Genomic DNA, 25,419 nt, shown 5'->3' with positions numbered 1-25,419 from the left:
ATCTCCCCTTAGAGCTTGGCTGTATAGAAACCGAGTCCTTAAAGATTTTTATAAGTATTTAACCATAAACAATCAAAGTAAGACACATCTAAAACGGTCTAGATTCTAGCAAGGATTTAAACATAAACCATCGAAGTAAGACACATCTAAAACGTGCCAAAAGACGCAGTATAAGTGTTTGTAATTGCCCACAAAATCAATTTTTATCCTTAATTACAAATTTTAAAATTCAAAAAATAATATAGATCAAATTGACCTATAAACACTTGAAAATCTTGAAAATTGATTATTTAGATAATATGTTATAAAATACACTACTGGCATGACTTAAAGCTTTTTTTTTTTTTGTATTACACATCGTTGATCAATTGAAGAGTCGATCAATTAGGTGTTTTACAACGCCGGATAAACTTTTTTCGGTTGGTTTTTGAGGAGCACCTTTTATGGTATAGAGGTATAGAATCTCTTACTAAAAAAAGCTTAACCATTGCCATAGAAATGCTAAGTAAACGACAAAGTAATAAGCTGCATAGTGGACAACTGATATCCTTTTCCGGACTTCGTGTATATGAACCCACATCCCTCCATAGCCAGCTTTACTTAACCAAATTTTACTTTCATCATAATTACCCAAGAACTAAGGAAAAAAGAGCAATTCTTAGTGTAGTAATATTCCAAAAACACGGTATTCAAGCATTTGTTCAAAGTAAATCAAGCAGTAGCTCCATCATTTACATTTCGAAATAGATTTTAAACAAATTATCACAAACAAAACTCCGTAAATATCTTAGAAAACCCTCAACTAAATTCAACATTAGCCTACATGAAAGCATACTCTCATTCACCCCGTCAAGAATCCATAATAATATTAGCACGACAATACGGGCAGTCCCCACAGGTCCTGAGCCATGGGTCCAAGCAAAGGGCATGGAACCTATGCCCACAAGGCAAACACACCAACCCATCTCCAAACCTTAATCTCTCGAGGCAAATGCAGCACTCATGCACCAAGCTAATCCCCTCTTCCTCACTTTTCTTGGCCCCAAAAACTTCTCGTGACAATTTCGAAATGGCTTCTCGACTAAGTCCAGGAGGCTTCAATGAAGTGGGGGACTCTACTCCAGTGCCCACCTCAGAAAGCGAAACAGTCGCAATCCCCTCTGCGGAGTCTGTTTCAGTTTCCCAGTCTCCAGCATCAACAAACCGAAATTCATCACTGATTGTAGGATAGTAATCTGCACTCTCATGCCTGAGCAAAATAAAACACAGCACGTTAACTATGAGATCATTCAATCCTTTTTTGTGGGGAGGGGAGAGATAGAGAGAGTACAAACCTATTTCGAGTAAGAGACACCCCTCTCAGTCTCTCTAATAGCCTAGCCCTCGCTTGTAAAACAGCTCCAGGTAATCGATCATTTCGTACAAATCTAAACCTATTGCCTCTACTGCCAGAAGAATGTAGGCCACTATGGGAGCTTGAAGAAGAATGACTAATAGATGGATCTAGTCGTGGTGAATCCCTTTCCTGATAAAAAAAAAAAGTATTAACAATCAGATGAGCTATGCGAGTGAACAACACCATACACAAATTACTACAATTCATTTCCTGTGTATCAACTGTCAAAATCCACACATGAAACTGGATATACATATCTATGAGCGCCTCTCAACTAGTTATCAAACAGCAAAAAAGACTTCAAAATTTAAGAATTACAGGGTTCGAAAGAGTAAGGTTAATGTTTCAATTTTAATTAGCAGATAGAAACAGATTACAATAAGCTCTCCCCAAAATAGCATTTCCATCAAGGTACCGGGACTTGACTCTGCCAAGGTACTCGTCCATTGGCCGAGGTGAGTTACTTAGGCGAGTCCAAATAACTCTCCCGAGTCCAGCCCTAGTTATAAAAAAACAGAAACAACTTAGTTATGTACATATCACATATTAACTTTAAACATAAAAAACTCAAATGGCGCACCGGCTAGGTGGTGTGGGTCCTCAACAATTGTTGAGGGATCGAATTCTGCCAATGAAAAACATTTTGAACCCCATAGTGAACCCTACTTTTGCTAATAAGAAAACCCTTATTTTTTAATAAAAAAACATTTCTTGGTGTCTGAGGGGATTGGAACCCTGAACGGCCTATAGACTGTACATACTAGCCAAAAAACCATTTAGGTGCTGTTCGTAGTAAAATGGGTATACTTACTATTTACATAAGTGTACACCATACCCGACCTCGCCCTTAGGGCAGAGTCCAAGTAACTCAACTGGGTCCAAGGCGACTCGGCCGAGTCAGAAAGCAATGATTTTCATCATGCAAAATGTTTGAAAAAAATCTATAATCAGTAATTACCAAAAAAATAAAGGAAAAAAATCTATAACCAGTAGTTATCAATAAACAACATGTTTAAGCAGTAATCAAGTCCCACAAACCTAGGTGTTCTATGCCCAAAATACAATCTTCAGAAGGTATTGAGTTTTCCTAAGCTTATTACCTTGTCTTTATTCAGAATGATAACATTACATATATAGGTAATATTGCCCCCTTGTTAACCACATGGATGAAAATAGACAGAGTAACAAAAAAAGAATCCAATTTTTGCTCATCCTCCCAAGGGAGGTGGTCATTTGAAAATTCCTAAGACAATTGTATTACGATGCGTGCGATCTGGGCTCCAGCTTTCACTATTCAAACCTTTCTAAGCCATTTGCAACAATTGTTTCACATGGAAATCTGATTAAGGATACCCCACAACCATTAGTCAAAAACCACTATCTGCAGTGAAACAGACATTCGTTTTATAAGCATGGGCAATGCGCATCCCCATCAGTTCTGACAAAATGCAAACAGCTCCCTTTCTTAGAAACTGATTTCAACAACATGGGCAATGTGTTTTGGTTTAGATCATGTCAATGATCTCAACAACATATTCTTCTTGATGTCATCACATATTTTCAGCCCCTGAAAGTTTATCCGTTCATTATGTCAACATGTCATTTTATAACACTTCAAGCGAGTGATACTTTTCTTTTGATGGCAATACAGACTTGCAGTACGCAAGTCTATTTATTACATCAAGGGGATCATTTCAAGACACCGTGAGTATATATCTTAAATATGTATTATCTACAATTGGCTTATACTTGAAGTTTATAATGCAGTTAGTATTATTTTATTTACAATAGAAGTATCCACAAATTGGTACCCTATTTGGGTTGGTGTATCAAATACATCCAACAAGTGCAGGACACCAAAACTGTTAGTTACCAATACAACACAGACCAGGCATTTCTAGAGTACATTCTAACAAATTTGTAATGATGTAGAACACAAACAAATTTGTAATGATGTAGATGTTTTAACAGGACAGCGTTCATGCAAGAAAGACGACCTCATCACCTATAAACATGTACACATGAATTTGGGGATCCTTCATTATGTTTTGGAGATGATGGGGTTCACTATGAAATGGCAGAGTTGGATGACGCGATGCATCTCCATTGCCTACCTTTCAATAGTCATAAACGGAAGGCCCCATGAAATCTTTTTATCTTCAAGGGGAATACATCAAGGTGACCATTTTAGTTCATCTTTTCAGGAAATCCATCTCGAGGGTATATGATTCCAGTATGTTAGAGGAGTTCAATGCAGCTCAGGTTGGTCCTAGCAAATTCCACATATACTGTTTGGACGATAGCCTCATTTTTGCAACACTCAATATCCAACAAGTAGACAATATTTTCATTGTTCTTAAGGTCTTTCAAGATCATGACAAGGCTTCAGGTAAATATGGCCAAAACAAACTCAGGATTTTGCCTAAATAGGGGTAATCTTGAATCCCTAGCAGAGAAGTGGGGCTGCAGTACCGATTCATTGCCAAAAATACATGGGCCTTCCCCCATGATTGGGAAAACCTAAGAAAGCCCAACAGGATGGTACTCTAGAGAAACTTGAATGTAAATTCGCATCCGGCAAATGCTTATTCTTATCCCTAGGAAGTCGTGTTACTATCATTAAGGAAACTAAACCTAGCATCCCGATATAAAAGATGACCTTCTAGCATGCCAATGTCTGATCTTTCTAAAATTATAATGAGTAGTGAGGGACTTTTTGCAGATCTGCATAGGTGACTCAGGAAAGTTTCATTTGATGAAATGGAATGAATACAGAAAAACAAATAAAGAGGTGGGTTTGGCATCAGGAGGCTTAAAAAGTGTAATCAGGTAATATTGGCCAAGTGGTCAAAGCCATTGGCAGTACACGGAGACACCCTCTGACACTTAAGACATTCGCGACAAATATAATACAGAGAACACCAGTCGGCTACCCAGGCGCCCAGGTAATTCTCATACTTTCAGGAACCTGTAGGGGTATCAGCCTTTACAAAAGTCCTCAAATCACATTCCTTTTGAATCCAAAATAGGTGAGCGAGTTCAGGAGAGACATGTTAATTAGACAACAAATTCTTGAAGCCTGCTTCCCAAGTCTATTTTGTACGGTTCTGAATCAGGAAAGCCCTGTTGCTAATGTACTCAAATACTAGGGAGAATGTGTCTGGACACCACTAACTGAATAAGAACGACAAAGAAGCCACATACCTGATTGTGTAGTTAGAGAAGCTGAAAGTTTTCATCCTTCTCTGAGACAATAATAAAAATTGTCAGGACCAGAAGGCATCAGGCAAGCTCTCTGATGCCTCTCTCCCTAAAGGCCTCACGGATACAAACTGACCACCCTCAGGATCTAAAGTTCAAGCCATGATTGAAAGAGTGTGGTCTATCCCTGCACCCAAAAGGTACAGGCATTCATTCAGCTTCTTGTTTGCAACAAAATTCTCACCCTCAACCATACAAAGAGTAGAGGTACACTGCTAGACAATCTGGTGTGTCTTGCAAACGCAATGGGAATAAACTGTCAAACACTTATTGCTACATTGTCAACTCACCAAGAAAATAAGGTCGTAGTTTCTGGATTCTCCGGTTAGCAGTAGTTTACACCAATCCCTGGACTGTCTACTTAAGTACTCAGTGATCCCTCCCTTTCCAGCTTCGTATCTGCTACTATTGCAATTCCTCAGGCCCTCCTACAGGACCACAAATATTCAAGAGACCTGCTCATCAAAGTTAATTCAGAATACATTATTTCCAGGGCCAAGTGTTCCTCCCCTTGCCCTAAAAGGCTAGAGCACATTTTGTATCAAGTAGTAGACATCTTCCCAGATTTAGAGGATCAATTCATATGCAAACTAGAGAAGCAAACTCCTCAGGTGATGCCCTAGGAGAGGAGGAAGCGTCAAGACCATGACTTCTCATCAACCACCCAGTAGCCATCCCTATTTCATGAGGGAACTTTTGCGTAGCCCATTGGCTGTTCCATAACACAATTTTGTCGTCTTTAGGCTAATCTGAAAAATGACATGCTTTAGAGCATAATTTGCAATATTTTGAGTCACCAATATGGTGTTCATTATCAAATAGAAATAAAACTACTTCGTGTCATTTGCAGGTATAGTAATTAACTAAAAGTTCACAAATAATGGTTTTTTCCATAAGAAAAAATAGAACTGTTGGGCACGGAACCATATTCATGTTTTAACGCCCTAGCCTCTTGAAAACCATGGAAGCCAGCAACCAAATGCCTGATACCAACACCCTTCCTTCTAAAGAAAACTACATGAAGAAATATCAATAAAATATGAAAGCATGACAGGTGATATTCTTTTCCCTTCACACAGAATGGACCAGTCTAAAAGCTAGTGTTAAATGATCAAAGACCACAATTATTCCTGTCCACAATGGATAAATGACAGTGGTTGTTTCATATTTTCTACAAATGGAACATTTGATGTTAGTGCCACCAGACGTACGGGGATGGCCTGTGGGCTTTCAGGCTGGGCCAAGTATTGGGCCAGGTTCTGGCCTGAAAATAAGGTGCGCATAAGGGTTTTTTTATCCGAAATTTTCGGATCGATCTAAGTCGCACCAGATGATTATTTTTAAGAAAACAAAAAAATGGATTTTGAGTTCTTGAACACCTCAATCTTGCCATCTAGAAAATGGACGGCTCCTATTCAATCTTGCACCAGTATTTTCTGAAGAAACGATCATGACATACTGATAAGGTGTATTGGACTTTTTGACTGCCCGTCATACCAAGTTAAAAAAAAAAAACTCAAAACCTGTTAACTCAGGGAGCTTGTAAAGAGTTTCTAACAGATACCATTTTTACTATTTTGTCCTTATCCTTCTTCCCATTAAAACCTTATCCTTTCTTATTCATTCCCTGCCAACTCATCATAACAAACGGTGGAAAGGCCTTTAATGGTAACTAGCTGTCCAAAGAATAAATGCAAGGTGGAACCAGAATAATGCAAACGAGGTAGTTAGACCTCTAGTCTTCCTCCCCCCTTGATCACTTTTTGGAGGGATTTGACCACAAAACAACTCATGATGTCCTTCCACAGTCACTTCTCTATATCTTTACATTGGCAAACTTGTCTAAGAAATCTAAACAAGCAATCTACCCGAATCCCTAAGCTTCTGACATTATCACAGCCCATCCCATCTTGAAATCCATTTTCAAAGAGTCAATTGTTCTCTATGCACCTGAAATGCTCCCAGAGCTCAGTTTCCTAATCCCTCATCAATTTCCTTCATAAGCACAATTCCTTTTCAATACTCCAGGACACAGCATATCTATGTTGATCTACACATTTATTCAGCCCCCAAATAACATAGATGTGCATGTACTTCACAAATTTCCTCCAGCTCCCACATGAAACTTAGAGAATCCTAGTTTATACATGTAATCAAACAAAGAAAAAGAAGAAGAAGAAGTTTGCAAGCAACAAACAATGATAGTTACAATGGCAAGTTAAAATGAATGTTCTTAAGTATGAATAGTTTGCAAGCAACAAATAAAGTTTTCTTATTTCCATTTTTTATCCTGAAGTATGGATTCATTAAAGGAATAAGATATTGAGAGGCTATGGGTCGGAGACATCGTCCTCCTCCTCCTCCTCCTCCTCCTGACTAGAACTCAATCTACAACCTCTATGTCAGATCTTCTCCTCCTCCTCCTGATTGGAACTCAATCAACAACCTCTATGTCAGATCTTCTCCTCCTCCTATCCCCGCTCCCCCCCCCCCTCCTCCTCCTCCTCCTCCTCCTCCTGACTGGAACTCAATCTACAACCTCTATGCCAGACCTTTCTACTGTAACCCTCCACCCATTGAAACTGTTACCAGCATTTTGCCTTCTTCCCCCTCCTCTTACGCTTAGGTGGTGGCCTCCCCCCACCCCCGTTCCATCCCTTTCGCTCTCTGCTTCCGCAGAGGTTCTAGCTCCTCCCGGCTCATCGTCAAGACCCTTGGGACGGAGTTCACCGTTTCTGCCTTTGGTTCTCTCCACCCCAGAGGAGGTCGCTCGCCCCCTTTTAGCCAAACTGCAGTCCTCTCTAGTGGGTTCCTTCTATACTCGAAGGGATGACATTAGGGGTAATGAGAAATGGGCACAACGCCTTTGGGGGGAGCCTCAGGTAACATGTCATCACATGTCTAAGGGACGCATTCTCTTCAGCTTCCCCTTTACTGAGTGTGCCCGACATATTTCTCAAGATAGAGCCCCCCTTATTTTTAGAGGGGCAACTTTAAAACTTCGCAACTGGTCGCCGCTAGACAGGTCGTCCAAGAAGCCAAGGATTTGGGTTACAGTAGCAGATATTCCGCTCCACGCTTGGTCGCCCGTGACTTTCAAAAAAGTGGCTGAAGCCTGTGGTTCTTTACTTGCTATCCATTGGAAATCACGAGAGTACCTCCCTCTTGGCTCCATGCTCCTACTCCTTGAGGTCCTCGACCATAAACTCATCCCATCCCTCATTTGGCTGAAGGTGGGTGACACTTTTTTTCCCCTCTCCATTTCTTGGTCTCCAACGTCTCTGCCTTCTCCTTCATTCTTCAATCCTTCCACTGCCCTGACACCCCAGCGACCGAACTCATCGGACTGGAACTTGGTCTTTGGGAAGCGTCGTTCTTTCAGAAGCCGACAACGGTCGAAAACCGCTTCCGACATCATCCCCAAACGTATGGTTCGCTCTGAGGCTAGTAAAAAATCGGCGACGATCGTTAGATTCCCCCAATGAAAGTCTAAAGCCCCGCCGCATGTCACCAAGCAACCTTTCCACCGTCTTTGCCATCTGATTTAGCATCCCACCTTGTTCTGCAGGCCTTCTGAGTATCGGTGTAGCCAGCCATTAGCATCAACCGACCCTTAGCCTCCCGCTCTCCCCACCCCACCTCTTCTGGTAGCTGCTCCTAACCCACTCGTCCCCATCCCTCCCTTGTCGCAGCCCCTGCTTGACTTATTCCCCCTCGCTATCCTGCCTCCTTCAGACCCATTCCCTTCCCTTTCCCTTCCTTCAAGGAAGCCTCCCTTGACGCCACCCCTTTCTCTCCTCCCCCTATCCCGAACCTTATGGATTGGTCTTAGTACCTTTTCGAGGTGGTCGTTGTACTGCCCTGGACCTAGACCTCCTCTCCTCGATCCTTGCCTCGCTATTCCCCTTCAACCCCCATAGTGGCTTGTGTGCTAAACACTGTCCCACTGTCCTTGCCCTGGCCAAGACCAAACAACTGGATCCCTCTCTCCAGTTGATCCGGCAAGTCTGGGGCAAGAAACCCTGTCAGTGGCTTTCTCTATCTGCGACAGGGGCTTCAAGTGGTATTTGGGTCATCTGGAACCCATCTGAGCACAACTTGGTTTCTTCCCATACAAGGCAACTCTCGGTAACAATGCTACTATCAAGTTAGTCAGACGGGTTTCCGTGGAAATTTTCCACAATCTACGGTGCCAACTCAGTTCAACTCAGAACTCTTCTTTGCGCTGAACTCAACTTCTTGGCAACCATCCCTCACCCTTCTTAGTGTCTGGGCGGGGACTTTAACATAACCAAATGGTCATTCGAGAGGAAATCCAACTCCAACATTTCCCAAGGAATGTTGGATTCTCAAACTTCATGTCTCGAAACGAGCTGATAGATATCCAGCTCCAACAAAACCTATTCACCTGATCGGACCATGGTTCCCAACCATCTCCGTCAAAATTGGACAGGTTCTTGATTTCCCCCTCCTGGGACGAGAACTTCTCCGGCTCTCGTGCTTTAGCTCTGCCAAAACCTACTTTCGACCATTGTCCTATCCTTCTAGACACTCTAACAGTTCCTAGGGGCCCAAAACCTTTTAGGTTTGAACTGACCTGGCTCGAAGACGAAGCTTTGTCTTCGCTCATTCCGGCCTGGTGGAACTCCATCTCAACCCAAGTCTCGGGCAAAGGTGGCTTTAGGCTGCAAAAAAAGATCCAATTACTTAAAGCCTCCCTTAAAACCTGAAGTTCCTCTCTTCCACGAAATTTCTCTCATACTAAGCAAAGTCAGTTGAACGCCATCCAAGCCTTAGATCTGATTGAGGAATCGAGGCCTTTATCGACCTTTGAGGCCAGCCTAAGGTCAAAAGATCCAGAGTTACTTGGCTTAAATCAAGGCACCAAAACACTGGCTTCTTCCACAGGATAGCAAATTGTCGTAGACGAGATAACTCCATCTCCACTATTAAGGAAGGTAACATGATCCTGGACACTGCCCCGAACATCGAACAAGCCATACTCACTTTCTTTCAGAATCTTTACTCCGCCCCTTCGAATCCTAGACCTAGTATGGGCAACCTTCCTTTCCGATCTCTCCCCTCTCATTGGGTTGATTGGTTGGAACGCCCTTTCTCTGAGTCATAAATCTTTAAAGCATTGGAGGACCTCGATAAAGACAAGGCCCCCGACCCAGACGGGTTCCCAATCGCCCCTTTTAAAGCTTTTTGGGATACTTTGAAGAATGACTTCCTTCTCTTCTTCGAGGAATTTTCCCATCGTGGAAGACTCCATAAAGCCATCAACACAACCTTCATTGCGCTTGTACCTAAGGTAGAAGGGGCAGAGGAATTGAAGGATTTCGGACCCATAAGTCTGATCAATTCCTCGTATGAAATTTTGTCCAAAGTCTTGGCTTCTAGGCTCAAACAGGTTCTTCCTCTTGTCATATCCTCCTCACAGTCCGCCTTCATCAAGGACCGGCAATTACTAGACGGAGTTGGTGGCTCATGAGTGCCACCCCAGCAAATAATTGGGCTTAGTCTTTAAGATAGACTGTGAGAAGGTGCATGACCACATGGATTGGCCCATTCTCCACCAAACCTTGTCTAGGATGGGGTTCGGTGAGCGCTAGAGGAAGTGGATGAGGGGTTGCTACTCCAAACCTTTTTTCTTTGTCCTCATCAATGGATCACCGAAAGGGTACTTCCTGTCTTCAAGCGGCCTTCGCCAAGGAGACCCTCTCTCTCTTTTTCTCTTCGTCGTTGCTACAAAAGAAAAAAGGAGAAATGACCCGTGCGTATCCCACCTGCAGTACGCAGACAATACGCTAGTTTTCTTGGATGCTGTACCGGAGGAAATCGAAAACTTTAGGTTGTTTTTTATTTGCTTTGAGTACGCCACAAGATTCAAAGTAAACATGGTTAAGTCTAAAATGATAGGTGTGGGCCAATCTAATCTCCAAACCAGGAACCTCATCCCCGGCTGGAAATGCTCAGTGGAGGACCTACCCATGGCGTATCTTGGCTTGCCTCTGGGACTGGGGAAGCCAAAAAAAGCTTAGTGGTCTCATGTAATCGACAGAGTAGACCGAATGTCGGCAAGATGGAAAGGAAGATACTTATCCTTCATATGGAGAACTACGCTTATCAAAGTAACCCTAGCCAACTCCCCGGTTTACCTCATGTCCTTATTCCACATGCCAGCCTAGGTTGCTAAGCGCCTAGACCAACTGATGAGGAACTTCCTCTAGTCAGGTGATGTTGCGTCAAATGAGATCCACCTCATCTCATGGGACAAACTCTGTCTCCAGAACCATCAAGGTGGTCTTGGAATCAGAGTTCTAAGGAAATACAACCTCGTGCTCCTGGGTAAATGGTGAAGGAGACTGGCCACCCAAAACAGCCAGCTTTGGGCCCAAGTTATCCGTTGCAAATACAGCATCCTACCAGATCATTGGCTACCTGAGGGCAATCCAACGACCAGGGGCTCTGGTGCCTGGAAATCTTTGCTCTGTCCCTCCACCTGTTCAAACAACTTGTACGTTTTCATGCTAGAGGGGCTAGAGTGCGCTTTTGGTCCGATCTCTAGTTAGGCCACACCCCACAAAGAGATCTCTTCCCTTCTCTCTACTCTGTGGCAATTAACAAAGCCTCTTTGATCTCAGAGGAAATGGTTCTCTCCGGTAACCGTAGGGTTTGGAATCCATCCTTTACGCAATCCCTCACAGAAGAAGAAACCATGGATCTCATCTCTCTCAGCATCCCTCCACTCCACTTTTCTTGCTATTTCGAGGACAGACACAATGGCCTGGACTCCCTCGCCCACCGGCTCTTTTACGATGGCCTCTTTTATAAGAGATTGTTGCCGCCTACGTTCCCCCTCAACCCGAACCCTGTATTATCCAAAGTGTGGTCCTCCATCACGGCTCCAAAAGTGCAAGCCTTTCACTGGATCACTTGCACTGAACGTACTCTTACCGTTGACTTACTCCAAAGAAGAGGTATCCAAACTCCCAATAGGTGAGTCATGTGCCTTTGCGAGGAAGAAACGAACCCTCACTTGTTCATTCATTGTCAGCTTTCCCTTCAACTCTAGAGTCGTATTATCCAACTCTTTGGAGTTTCTTGGGTTACCCCTCCTATTCCAATGTTGACATCCTGCTCTTGATTCTCATTGGCCGAAGTCGGCCAGAATCCTCAGGAAAGCCTCTTTAGGTGCAACATTATGGACAATTTGGCTCAAAAGAAATTCAAGAATTTTCTGTCAAACCAAAAGCGAACTCCCAGCTATGTTTCATAAGGTTACTTCGCTGGTAATCTTTTGGGCATCCAGTCATAGACTTTTCGTCGGGACTTCGGCTGCCACTTTCCTTTGCGACTGGGAGAATCTTATTCACCTCGCTCCTCATCGCACCTCAAGAGGATCCAACTGAACGCCTCCCCCTGTGGGATCCATTAAGCTAAATTTTGATGGATGCTCCCTGGGAAACCCAGGTCCAGCTGGAGCCGGAGGGTTTTTCCGCTACCATAATGGCGATATTCACACATCTTACTCAGAACACCTTAGCCTCGCAGACTCACAGTTTGCAGAGGCTATAGCCCTATTGATGGGTATCAAGAAATACAACCCTTCCTGGGGTTCACAGTTGCACATTGAGGGAGGCGCCAAAAACATTAGATCCTGGGCCTCTAGAAAGGCCTCTCCTCCTTGATACCTAGCCCACATTTTTTATGACATGGAGCATAATTGCAGGGTTATAGAAGTCTCATGGATGCATATCTGGAGGACGTCAAACGACTTTGCAGATCGTCTTGCTAAGGAAGCCGCTCGGAATCAGCCTTTAGCCCCCGTTTAGCTGTGACTTGGATGCATTCCTAAGTTTGGTCATAGATCCATCTCCTTTTTTGCTCTGGACCTCGGCGAGTGGCCTTTTTCTTCCTCCTTTGCACAGCTTTCTCTTTTGTAAATGGGCGTATTCTATGAGCCCCTCTCTCTGAATAACTCTTAATATTTGCTTCTCGGGTGTTGTTTTAGCCAACCTTTTTGTACATGTCCACTTCTTAGTGACCATTTTTTGCTTGAGTGACCCGGTCTGTGGGTCCTCTCGAGCCATACTTTTGTAGTCGTTTGATAATAATATTAACCGTTAACATTCTCAAAAAAAATCAAACAAAGAAGAGAACGAACATTTCATAGTACAAACGTCCAAGAAAACAACTTAAGGACTTCCTAAACTTCAAGGTTGTGAATATGATTCTATGCCCATGGATTTGAAAATTATTTTTTAACCTCAAATGAGAAAATTAGGCCGATGCTTTTCTAACATTCTGCAATTTAGGATTGTCAAACACTGCTTGGAGTAGAATCGTCGAATAAATCGGCAATAGGTTCACCACCCTATATCAGATATACGATCAAATAAAAATCCAATGGGGAACAGCTATTCAGCCACCTCACAAAAAAAGGTGGTTTTCCCTTTTCTAACTGCAAATGGACCAGCAAGCAAAGAAACCTCCCAAGGCCGCTATCATATGGGATCATTGAAGTGGAAGCTCATCCAAAATGCATGTAAGAGATGAACTAATTAGTATTTTACCCATATCTTTTGATTTAATTTCAAAAGCCCATCAAAATACACATGATCATGAGTTGGAATACTAGAAAATAGCAAAACTGTTAAATAGTTGTTAACTTAGGTGTATCTTGATAAATTTTCATTATACAAATAGGCCTTTCTGGATGCAACCCAAATATATGGGTCCTCTTCAAGTTCTCAAGGATGAAATTATGAAGTTCTCCAAATACTTAGAGATAGGAGGAACTGCAAAAAAATTAATAGAAGTATTGGCAAGGAAAAACAATCTGCTGTTATAAGCAATGTCTGAAACAAAAACAAAATGGCATAGCTTAGACATTGCGACTCTAGGTTAATGGAGGGTAAACCATATGTTATGTGGAGTATAAAACTTGACGTTTGATTTTCTCTAGGAAGAAGGGGACATAGGAGTCATACTTATCATGTTCCAAATTAATTTGAAGTAATGAACTCTGAATTTAATAGAGAAACGACAACAAAAATTTTCTTCAAAAAAAAAGGCAACAAAGTTGCCCCATAGAGGTTCAATAAACATTATGATTTGGTTTATGAAGTTAATTCTCTATCAATGGAAATATAAGATGGAGAAAAGATTACAAAAGAATAAAAGATATTTCAGTAATTTTTAAAGTGCAATAAAATGTGAATATGTAGGTTCACTTTCCTATCAATAAATACTATGAGAGAAAAGCAAATTTACTTCTAGAAGTGATGGATAAGGAGCGGAAGATGTAGAAATTAGATATTTACAATTTTTCCCTAAAATGCTTCTGCAGATGTTGCAATTAAAAAGTTAATGGCAGGACACATTCTATTCAGAGGTATCACTTTTGCATTGACTGCAGATGAAAGGAATAAAAACACAAAACTTATTGGAGTGAAGAAAGTCACTTGAAGCAGCTATACATCCTCATAGATTAGAGCTAACAAGATGAAATCATTTACCAAAGATGGATCAGTAAGGCTATTAGCAACCACGTATTTTAAGCTCTTGCATGTGCTGAACTGGAAAGGTGTGAGATCTGGAAAGGAGTGAGATTATATAATCTAAGATTATTTTTGGAATACAATAGCCTTCCCCAATTATAATCAGGAGTAAGCTCCCAAAGAGGACCATCTCCAAAAACTGCGTCCCAATAGGGGGACCGTAACAAGTGAAGGAACTCCCTGTAACTATGCCTAGAAGTAGCAACCAGTGTGCAATATATGTTCAATCTGGTCATTGTGGTGAGACTGATATTGGGCAATAAATATGAGGTCCAATTATCCAGTATTAGGAAAAAAAAATTGACCTTTTTAGGTAGAAAAAGAAAGGACAAATAGATAAGAAAGAAAAAAAAAAAAACTTGTACAGCGTTATTATTATTATTTGTTAAAAGGTACCTCTAGCAAGCAAAGTACAAAACGCTCTAAGAAACAGCAGTCGTAGAGCGCCTCCTTTATTATAAACACTCTATGCAGATGCCAATCGGAAGGGTCAATTATACCACAAACATAATGTATAGAAGGGCCATTAAAGAGAAGATAAAGTTAATAAATTGATGATACAAAATGTGAGATTTGTCGGATAGGCAACACATTCCTTTTTATTACTTGATGTTCTCTGACAAAGGGTTATATGTTCCCAAACATTAAAAGTAAACTCAATAGCAAAAATCATGACGATGAAATATATAATTAGAAAACATAAGAAAACCAAAGTTGGATGACAAAGTAAGAAGTCTAATGTTATGATGAAACACCATGCACATGTGATGTAAGGCATCATAAGATGACCAAATGATGGATAAAACCCTTAAGAAATCAGGAGGGAAGAAAGAAGCAATGATGCACTTCAGAAACCAATCCAGTAGAAAACATCACAAATGCTAGCAGTGGAATAAGAAGGGTATCTGCAATGTCGTGTAAAGGAGCAGTTAATAAAAGAAATCTGCCTTATTGTGTATAGTTAAAATGCATTCCTTTATTATCATCTCCTGCAGACTCTACCATCATGACGAGGAGCAGGGAGTAGAATAAGGTCTAAAGCAATTGCTAACCCCAAAAGCACAAAGGAAGAAACAGAAGTCAACAAATGATGAAGCTCCAATTCAGGAACACCATGTATGAATCAAAACATTCGAAAAATCAAACAGGTCCTTCACTACACTGAATACTTAACGCCAATTGAAACCCAAGCCCACTCTCACTAATTTCAAAGTACGATCTTTTGCCAAAAGGGAAAAGGAACATAAACAAAAACAAAAATCACAAATCAAGGCGGAGATCAAGCTCTTCCAAGGGATAATCTGGATTTAAATCAAATTCCCCGATTACACCAAACCATGAGCATAACATAAATAACAGAAAAAGAAGAATCAACAATGAGAAACAAACCAAAACAACAATTCACGTAGTTGGGGATCCAAACTCCACTGAGGAATTCATCAACTTTAAATGCCCTAATCGCATAACATTGGAATTCTTCACACAATTAACAGAAAAACCACAAGAATAAACAAGTCAACAAAAAAATCATCATCAACCGAATATATATCTTACTCTTTGCAAGACACCATGGAAAATATGCCTTGCAGGTAAGTGAGATCGCCTGAATGGATCACATTCCCCTTGACATCGATGATCGTGAAGACGATGATGAGGGTTATGATGGTGGCTATGATGATGGGAAGAAGAATTAGAGTAAGTAGGAGAGGAGGAAGAAGAAGTTTCAAACCCTAGCTCTGGTTTTCGGCCTATGCGAGATCTTCTAATATAGAAGAGCTCAGAGGCGCTCGTCATGCGGACCTCTGGAAAAGGGAAAAGGAGAGATAAACGGAGAGAGAGTAAATGTATCTCAGAAAGAAAGATTTGCACTTCCGTCTGTATAAGATTGATTTTTCATAGAGGAAGGAATAGAAAACAGGTCATCCTTTTTGTCTACATTTCAGAGATGATCTATGACAGGAATGCACATATGACATGACCAAAGGCTCATCTTCCTTAAGTACCATGGATTCTCAGATGAGGAGCAAGACCTACCGTTCTTCTCGCTCTAAACAGCGGGTACCTTCCGCATGGCTTCCGCGAAGATTCGACTAGATAGAGAAATCAAGGTGGAACGAAAGACCACACCGTTTTTTTGTACATATTTATTTCTCCCACACTCGAACCATCTATATCCCACTCTCTCTTCGCAAAATCGCTTGGCAAAATCGAACCAGAAAGATTAACCGGACGTAGCACGGAAGCTTAACCGATAATTAGTCCATGCATCCGTTCTAATCCGGTCAATAATGAAAAAATTAAAATATATATATATATATATATATATATATATATATATAATTCTCTAAAATAAGCTTTCTAATCAATTTAACTTTTATTGAACTTTTTTTATTTTTTTTAACAACTTTTTCTTAAACACCATATTTCGTAAGAGATACCCTATACAAAAATTCTTTTTTTTTTATGAAAATATCCTTCCCGTGTATAATAAACTCATTTTTTTTTTTACGAAAATATCATTTCCATATATAATAAATCATTTTCCAATCCCAATAAGAGCAATAAAAAGAAACACTAAATCGCCCTTGTACAACGCCAGATTGCTTATTTCAAAACCCCAAACCGCCACAGAAAAATGCCAAATTGCCCTTCAAAATGTTGTACCACTCCTTCAAAACGTCAAACTGCCCCTTCAAAATGCCAGATTGCTTTTTGCTGGACTGCCCATGTTTCCAATAGCATAATTCCCGGACCACCACAATCAAACCGAACCGCCCATTCCAGTAAAATTATGTTGGACCACCTCTTCCAAACACAGGACCACCCTCTCCAGCGAAAATGATTTGTTAAGGTAAGGGAAGGGTATTTTCATCAACAAATAAATATATAAATAATAAAAAAATGAACTTTTTGTATTGAAGAATTTGCTAAAAAAAACATGGTTTTAGGGAGAAGTTGCTAGGAAAAGTTAGGTTAGTAAATTGATTAGAAAGTTCATTTTGAGGGGTTTTATGCAATTTTCTCAAATAAAAAATGTACAAAAATAAAGATGTACTAAAATATTAAAAGAATTTAAAAAATAATTAAAACAAAAGACATTCAAATAAATTTGAAAATTAATGAAAAATAAAATTTAACGAATCGATTTTTTAATTAAAGTGAGTATTAGTGACAAAAACAATTTTTAATATTTTTAATCTTTATCATAATGTAAAGAATATTTTTTAAAAAAATGCATTACAATCAAATTCATTATTTTATGGGAATTTATATTTTTTATTTATTTCTTTTTTTTAAAAAAAATTACATACATATCCGTTATAATTTGCATTATTACGAAACTACCGAATAGTTTTCGTTATTACCTATCTGTCTGTTTTTTTCATGTCACCGGACAGATAGGTAATAACGAAAATTATTCAGTAGTTTTGTAATAACGCAAACTATAATGGATATATACGTAATTTTTCTTTTTTTTTTAAATACCGGTCAATCACCAAAACCGCTCCAAACCGGAGTCGGCCAATAATCGGACCGTTAGCAATTAGATTGCCTAGTTTTTCTAACAATGATCCCACCCCACCATGCATCATCCGTGATGGAAAATGCTAAGGGTGACAATTGGCTCGCCCTAGCCGGCTCGGCTAGCCTTGGGCTAGGACAAGGCCGGGCTAGCCAACTTTTTTTTTTGTTTTTTTTTTTTAAAGAAAAAAATTATATTTTAGTTGTGCTTGGTTCTAATAAGACTCGGGTTGTGCCTTGACTAACCATTGCCCAACCCTTTGCCAGCCCTTGAAAATACTATGATATTGCCTTCATCAACATCACATGTAAACTTGGAAGGCCAAATGTGGATAGTTGGTAGGAAAATTAATCCATGCATTGGGGGATGCATTTCGACATTTGCGTCCCCTACCTATTTCAAAGATGAAAGCATATGAGTAGTCCATTTAAAAACAATTGAATCTAATGGTCCAAATGTTTTTTTCATAAAAAGCTATTATCTTTAATTTTTAAAATGTACTTATTTTCATATTCCTTATCTCCATATTAGAGATTATACATGTCTTTAAACATTTTTTTAAGAGAGGGCCCATTGTACATGGACTTATAGAAACCGTATCCTTCATTGAAAGTCTAAAACAATTTTCTTTTTCTATAAGACAAGATCTAATTTTGATTGGGTGATTGTGACTTCTACGCCAATGCTGAAAAATGATTGGGAAAATTGTTTTATGCAGGCTGGATCGCATTTCTACCACATGCAGTCCGGAAGTATAAAGCATCCATTTTAAATTGATGCAAATAGGTGGTTCATCTAAAAACAATTATAACTAACAATCCAAATGTTTATTAATATACTTATTATTTCTAGTTTCTTTTTTAAAAAAAATTCATATCCATGATCTAAAAAATATATTCTCTAAAAATTAAGATCAAATTATATTAAAAAATATATATTTATTGCAAAACCCCCATTTCTACAATATACGAGGTAGCCGCATAAACATCGTGTCCAAAAGATTAATTCGAAAATCAGATTCATCTTTGGCTTTGGGGCCAGGGGGCGTTGGAGTTCGAAAGAATAATTTCTAGGTACTCGTAGAGAGAGAAATAGAGTTGGTGCCTTGGTCCCCCTTTGAACGAGGTGCCGTTTTTAGTGGGTATTTTTCGTTTTTGTGAAGGAAATATTAATTAGAAATAGAACTTGACTTACAGGAACAAAGATAAGACACCAAGTCTCTATATGCATGACAAGAAATTACTCCTTTTTGAAATCTATATATATATATAGGAAAATACTATGCAATATTTATAGGCGAAAATGATCAGCGATTTCGCCTACTTTCATCACCGTCTAAAGTTCATCGTGCGGTCACGATTATCCAGTAGAGTTTCATTTTTCATTTTTTTTTTTTTATAAATCAGAATGACCTGAAATTTGGAGCGTGTATTCATCAAAAATAGAGGAATCTTCTAAAATTATAAACACAATATTTTACATGAAACAAATTGACCAAAATACCCCCAAAACGTTTCGAGGGTATTTTATCAATTTATTTTTTGTGGATAATTTTTTTTATATTTTTATTAGAAGCGCCACAGTAAGTAAGATGTACAGACCTTCCAAATTTCAAGTCATTCTGATTCGTAGAAAAAAAATGAAAAATAAAACACTACCAGACAATCGTGACCGCGCAATGAAATTTGGATGGTGATGAGCATAGGCGAAATCACGATTCATTTCGCCTGTAGATGAAAATATGCGAAAATGAATCGTAATTTCGCCTATGCTCATTATCATCCAAAGTTCATCGCACGATCACAATTGTCCGTTAGTATTTCAATTTTCAATTTTTTTCTACAAATCAAAATGATCTAAAATTTAGAACATGTGTTCATAAAAAATAGGAGAATCTAATAAAAATATAAAAAAAATAATTCGTAAAATATAAATTTACCAAAATACCCCTGAAAATTTATGGGGGTATGTGGTCAATTTATATTTTACGAAATATGTTTTTCATATTTTTATTAGGTGCTCCTCACTATGATGTACACAAGCTCCAAATTTCAGATCATTCTGATTTATAGAAAAAAAAATGAAAATGAAAATACTACTAGACAATCGTGATCATATGATAAACTTTGATGGACAGTGATGAGTATAGACGAAATCACTGTTCATTTTTGTCTATTTCCATATATATATATATATATATATATATATATATAGGAAAACACTACACAACTACAAAAATGAATAGTGATTTCGCATACCCCCATCATTGTCTAAAGTTCATCGCCCGATCACGATTGTCCGGTAGTGTTTTATTTTTTATTTTTTTTCTACAAATATGCTCTGAAATTTGGAGCATTTATTCATCAAAAATAGGGGAATCTTTGAAAAATATAAAAAAAAACTTTTATATGAAAAATATTGACCAAAATACCCCCAAAACTTTTTAGGGGTATTTTGGTCAATATTTTTTGTGGATAAATTTTTTTTTATTTTTATTAGATGTGTCTCAATAAGATGTACATACTCTCTAAATTTCAGGTCATTTTGATTTATAAAAAAATGAAAAATAAAATACTATTGGATAATTGTGACCGTACGATGAAATTTGGACAGTGATAAAGGTAGGCAAAATCACTATTCATTTTTGTTTATAGACGTTAGGAAGACTTTTCTAGATATATACATATATAAAGACCAGTTGATTTAAAGCATTCGAAAATAAAACACTGCTTGATTGAAGCATGAAAATTTGACCGTTTTCAGTTTTTCAAGAAACCTTACGCAGAGCATGGACGAATAGCATTCATCCTAAGATAAGTTATTTTAATCTCTCTCACAAGGGAACATGCACAAAGGAAGAGGTATTTCTCTCTCAAGCTACATACAAGAAAATCTTTTTTTTTGACAAGGTTATAAGTTTTTCATTGATAAGAAACAACCAAATACAATCAAATGGGCAAAGAATTGCCAATTACAAATTTAGAAGTATTGACACCTAACTTTGTCAAGAAATCAGCCATATCATTCACCTCCCTTTAAATATGATGAAATTCTAGTTCTAGACCAATCACTTCATTCATCAAGTCGAGCCAAAGAGTCCTTAAGTGCCTTCGTGGTTTTCAAATCTTCTTACACAAATTAAGGACATTAATAAGGGAATCACCCTTACCAATACAAAACTGGCCCACACATCACTCTTTAACTACTCGAATGCCATATAATAAAGCATAGGTCATGCGCTCTTTGCTATGTCGCCCATAATAATACCACAAAACATGGCCATCATAATCACTTATCACTCCCCCAAAACCTACTAGCACAGGGTACCCCATCGAATACCCATTAAAGTTGAGCTTCACATAACCAGTGGCTACCATCTTCCTTTAGGTCAAGACAGAGTTACCTTGCCACATAAGCTCTCTCAAATTAAAATAATATCAACCTTCGATGTTATTGATAATCATAGCCACATTGTATGCATAGTATTGTCTTGGATTGGTTGAAAAGATAATGACTTTTTCAAAAGTTCTTCGATAACACTCCAACCACATCTCCTAAAGCAACACTCCTCTAAAAATATGCCAAATAACATGCCCTCTTTGAAAGTCCTAATCAGGGATCTCCTACCAAAGAAAAGCCAAATAAGTTGCCCTCTCTTTGGAAGTCTTGAAATATATCGATTTTCCAGAATCAACATATGGCCTTGTATTAGAATCAAGGTCTCCTACTAAAGCACCTCCTACATTCATAAGGAGCTTCTTTAAAAATAAACATATATTTCAAATTTTAATATATTTAAAACTTTCATATATTTTAAATTTTCATATATTTAGTTAAAAAATTTTGATGTATAATTGTTAACATTGATACTTTTTTTAAAAAACTTCCATTATGAAAGTTGCCCCTAATGGCTAAAAAGATTAATAGGCGCTATGTGATTTACCCAATGGTTTAAAAAACGGATGGGTGACCTGGATCGGGCACTCAAAAAACCGATTCGGATCAGTGATCCGGATCGGGAATCCGGTGAATTGGTCAGAATAAAGCTTAAAAAAAATCCGAAAAAATTATTAAAATTCATTATAAATATTGTTTTTTAGGAATTCAATAAGAAATGAGGGTACTCCATTAAGAATTTTCATGTTTTTGAATGAATATGCGAATATTGATATGTTCTTTCCCTGCATGAACCGCCATTCAGCATTTAATTTACATCACACAAAAGGATAAACATAGAATTATCATGGAATAAGTATATCAACATACATGGACTACAATAAAGCATAAAATTAGTAACATATGATCTAAAAATAAAATGATAGACGACGTTGTTGTTCTTCTTGGTCACGCTGGTGCCATTGATTGAATTCGTTTAACAATTCATTGATTCGATCTAAAAACGAATCATCGATATTAGCAGGTATCTGACTATTCCCAAATCCCTGAGTGTTAGTGTTTTGTTGTGTTCCCAATCCAAAATCCCCGAAGCTTGTTCATCCTTCATGCTCACCTGCACTGTCGTGCTCATCCCTACATTGTTGCTGTTGGGACTCGATATGTGAATAATATGGTTGGGATAGGGTGGCCTCAGAATCATCATCTCTCTCATTTTCTCTTTGAATAATATGGATTAAAAATAAAAAATAAAAAAATTTCATAAAAATCGATCATGGATTAAAAAAAAAAAATCACAAATTTTCAAAAAATTCTATCATGGATTACAAAAAAAATCGATCATGGATTAAAAAACAAAATCACAAATTTTCAAAAAATTATATCATGGATTACAAAAAAAAATTCGATCATGGATTAAAAAAAAAAAATCACAAATTTTCAAAATATTCAATCATGGATTACAAAAAATTCGATCATGGATTACAAAAAATTCAATCATGGATTACAAGAAAAAAAAAACATAAAAAAACATAAAATTCCATCGTGGATTACAAAAAAAGAAAAAAACAATTCGATCATGGATTACAAAAAATTCAATCATGGATTACAAAAAATTCCATCATGGGTTACAAAAAAAAAAAAAAAAACAAAAAATTCGATCATGGATTACAAGAAAAAAAAGCAAACATTTCGATCATGGATTACAAAAAATTCAATCATGGATTACAAAAAATTCTATCATGGATTACAAAAAATTCGATAATGGATTACATAAAATTCGATCATGGATTACAAAAAATTCGATCATGGATTACAAGAAAAAAAAACAAACATTTCGATCATGGATTACAAAAAATTTGATCATGGATTACAAAAAATTCTATCATGGGTTACAAAAAAAAAAAAAAAAAAAAAATTCGTTCATGGATTACAAAAAAAAAAAAAGCAAAAAATAAAATCATAAATTACAAAAAAAAAAAAAAACAATTCGATCATGGATTACAAAAAAATCGATCAATTATTACAAAAAAATCTATCATGGATTACAATAAAAAAATAATAAAAAAATAAAAAACAATAAAAAAAATTATGTTCTTCCGTACGGGACTCACCGATTCACTGTACGGGACTCGTCGATTCCGTACAGTGAATAGGCGAGTCACTGTGCAAAATCGTCCGGTTCTCTCTAAAACCGGACGATTCCCTTTTTTTTCACCGATTCGATCCGTCCATAGCGATTCCCGAGTCGAACCAGGCAAGTCCGGTTCGACTCGACGTTTTTTTAAACACTGGATTTACCCAATGGTTTAAAAAATGGATCGGTGACCAGGATCGGGCACCCAGAAAACCGATCCGAATCGGCGAATTGGCGATCCGGATCAGGAATCGGGTTAATCGGTCAGAATAAAGCTTCAAAAAAATCTGAAAATTTATTAAAATTCATTATAAATATTGTTTTTTAGGAATTCAATAAGAAATGAGGGTACTCCATTAAGAATTTTCATGTTTTTGAATGAATATGCGAATATTGATATGTTGTTTCCCTGCATGAACCGCCATTCAGCATTTAATTTACATCACACAAAAGGATAAACATAGAATTATCATGGAATAAGTATATCAACATACATGGACTACAATAAAACATAAAATTAGTAACATACGATCTAAAAATAAAATGATAGACGACGTTGTTGTTCTTCTTGGTCACATTGGTGCCATTGATTGAATTCGTTTGACAATTCACTGATTCGATTTAAAAACGAATCATCGATATTAGCAGGCGTCTGACTATTCCCAAATCCCTGAGTGTTAGTGTTTTGTTGTGTTCTCAATCCAAAATCCCATCCTTCATGCTCACTTGCACTGTCGTGCTCATCCCTACACTGTTGCTGTTGGGACTCGATATGTGAATAATATGGTTGGGATAGGGTGGCCTCAGAATCATCATCTCTCTCATTTTCTCTTAGACCCCCTTCCTACTCTCCCTCATTAGGTGCAATATCACCGACATCTCCAACGAATTGTGGATACATTAGCTGGCTGCTTCCTCTTTCATGTTGCTCATCACTTTCTTCAAGATCTTCATCACCGGTAGCCTCAAGGAACGCTCTTTTGTGCAACACTGGCTCCTCCTCTTCTACTACCCATTGGTCTGCTGTGTATGTGACAAATATTGTGTCTAAGTCTATCGGCCCATAGTCTTCAAGCTTCCTTCTTATTTGTCACTCTCTGAGGTTTAAATTATAATGAACGTAGACTAGTTTATGAAACTTCTCAGAAGCGAGTCGATTCCTCCTAGTAGTGTGCAACCATTGGAACGTACTCCAGTTGCGCTCACAGCCAGTAGCAGAACATGTCTGGGAGAGCACCTTGATTGCTATTCTTTTTAGGTGAGGTGCATCAGTACCATATATCTCCCACCATTCAGCTGGATTAAAATGCAAAAAGCATAGTAAGGGCAAGAACAATTCATAAGATTAAATATATGAATGAACAAAATATTAGCGAGGGGATAACCTGGATCCATCATAGTTCGAGAATTTCTGGCAAGTCTAGTTCCGAAGGATCCTATAGCATCCCTATACATAGCAAGCTAAAACAAATATATTACGTTTTAGTGCATTATTCCTCAGAAATAAAACAACTCAATGAAGTTCTTACCCAAACATTAAATAATACCTCTTGTATTGCTGCTACTTGGTTTCGATGACTTCTCTCCAACCTTACAATAATGTATCTGGCCCCTTCCATAATCTTGTGGGGTTGTTCAGGTGTCAAATAGAAAAATTTTGGGTTGAAGTAGTAACCTAAAAAATATATAAGTAGAAAAATGTCATTTACAATTTCATAAAAAAATGATTTAAACTGAAACATTGTAATGATATAAATATATATTTACCAGCATAATGAATTGGACGTCCAAATTTGGTGTTCCACCTCCTTTCTATAATCTCGATCACTTTGCTAGCAAAATTACACTTCTCCCCAATAGCTGATTTCGCCCTCTCAATACCTTCATAAAGGATACCCATGGTAGCTTTCTTGTCAGCATCCACCATTCTTAACACCGTGATCAAAGGGGTAGTGGCCTCTACAACACTGGAACATCGAGACCAGAACTGCCTATTGGAGACTATGTTGTCCACTTTTATACCGGTACTGGACTTCGAGAGGCGGTCATTTAACCACTCTTCACAAGTAAACAATCTCTTTAATGCACCTTTAGATTCTCGAATGGAGTCCACAGCTAAGTAATCGGTCGCAAAGCGGGTTAT

The 25,419-nt window shown here is 38.3% G+C and overlaps 1 protein-coding gene across 1 annotated transcript; it reads right to left on the bottom strand.

The window, feature by feature from the left end:
• Positions 1-638: 638 nt before the first annotated feature.
• On the bottom strand, positions 639-16,509 carry LOC18424581 (putative E3 ubiquitin-protein ligase RHY1A). The gene is made up of 3 exons (XM_006829166.4): positions 15,778-16,509; positions 1,335-1,525; positions 639-1,249 (listed from the first exon to the last, which is right to left on the bottom strand). The coding sequence occupies exons 1-3, from the start codon at positions 16,015-16,017 to the stop codon at positions 850-852; spliced, it is 831 nt and encodes a 276-aa protein (XP_006829229.1). The 5' UTR covers positions 16,018-16,509; the 3' UTR covers positions 639-849.
• Positions 16,510-25,419: the final 8,910 nt, after the last annotated feature.

The sequence above is a fragment of the Amborella trichopoda genome, chromosome 12, assembly GCF_054954075.1.
Source record: "Amborella trichopoda isolate Santa Cruz 75 chromosome 12, AtrichopodaSantaCruz75HAP2 v2.0, whole genome shotgun sequence".
Taxonomy (NCBI): Eukaryota; Viridiplantae; Streptophyta; class Magnoliopsida; order Amborellales; family Amborellaceae; genus Amborella; species Amborella trichopoda.
Note: the sequence above shows the minus strand (reverse complement) of the source record. Positions and strands in the feature narration are given on the sequence as shown.

Excerpts from the sequence above, each read along its gene's own strand:
- LOC18424581 (XM_006829166.4), bottom strand. The coding sequence starts at position 16,017 with ATGACGAGCGCCTCTGAGCTCTTCTATATTAGAAGATCTCGCATAGGC. Across the intron at positions 1,526-15,777 it reads TCCATGGTGTCTTGCAAAGA|GAAAGGGATTCACCACGACT; the intron begins GTAAGATATATA and ends TTTTTTTATCAG. Across the intron at positions 1,250-1,334 it reads GTGTCTCTTACTCGAAATAG|GCATGAGAGTGCAGATTACT; the intron begins GTTTGTACTCTC and ends TATTTTGCTCAG.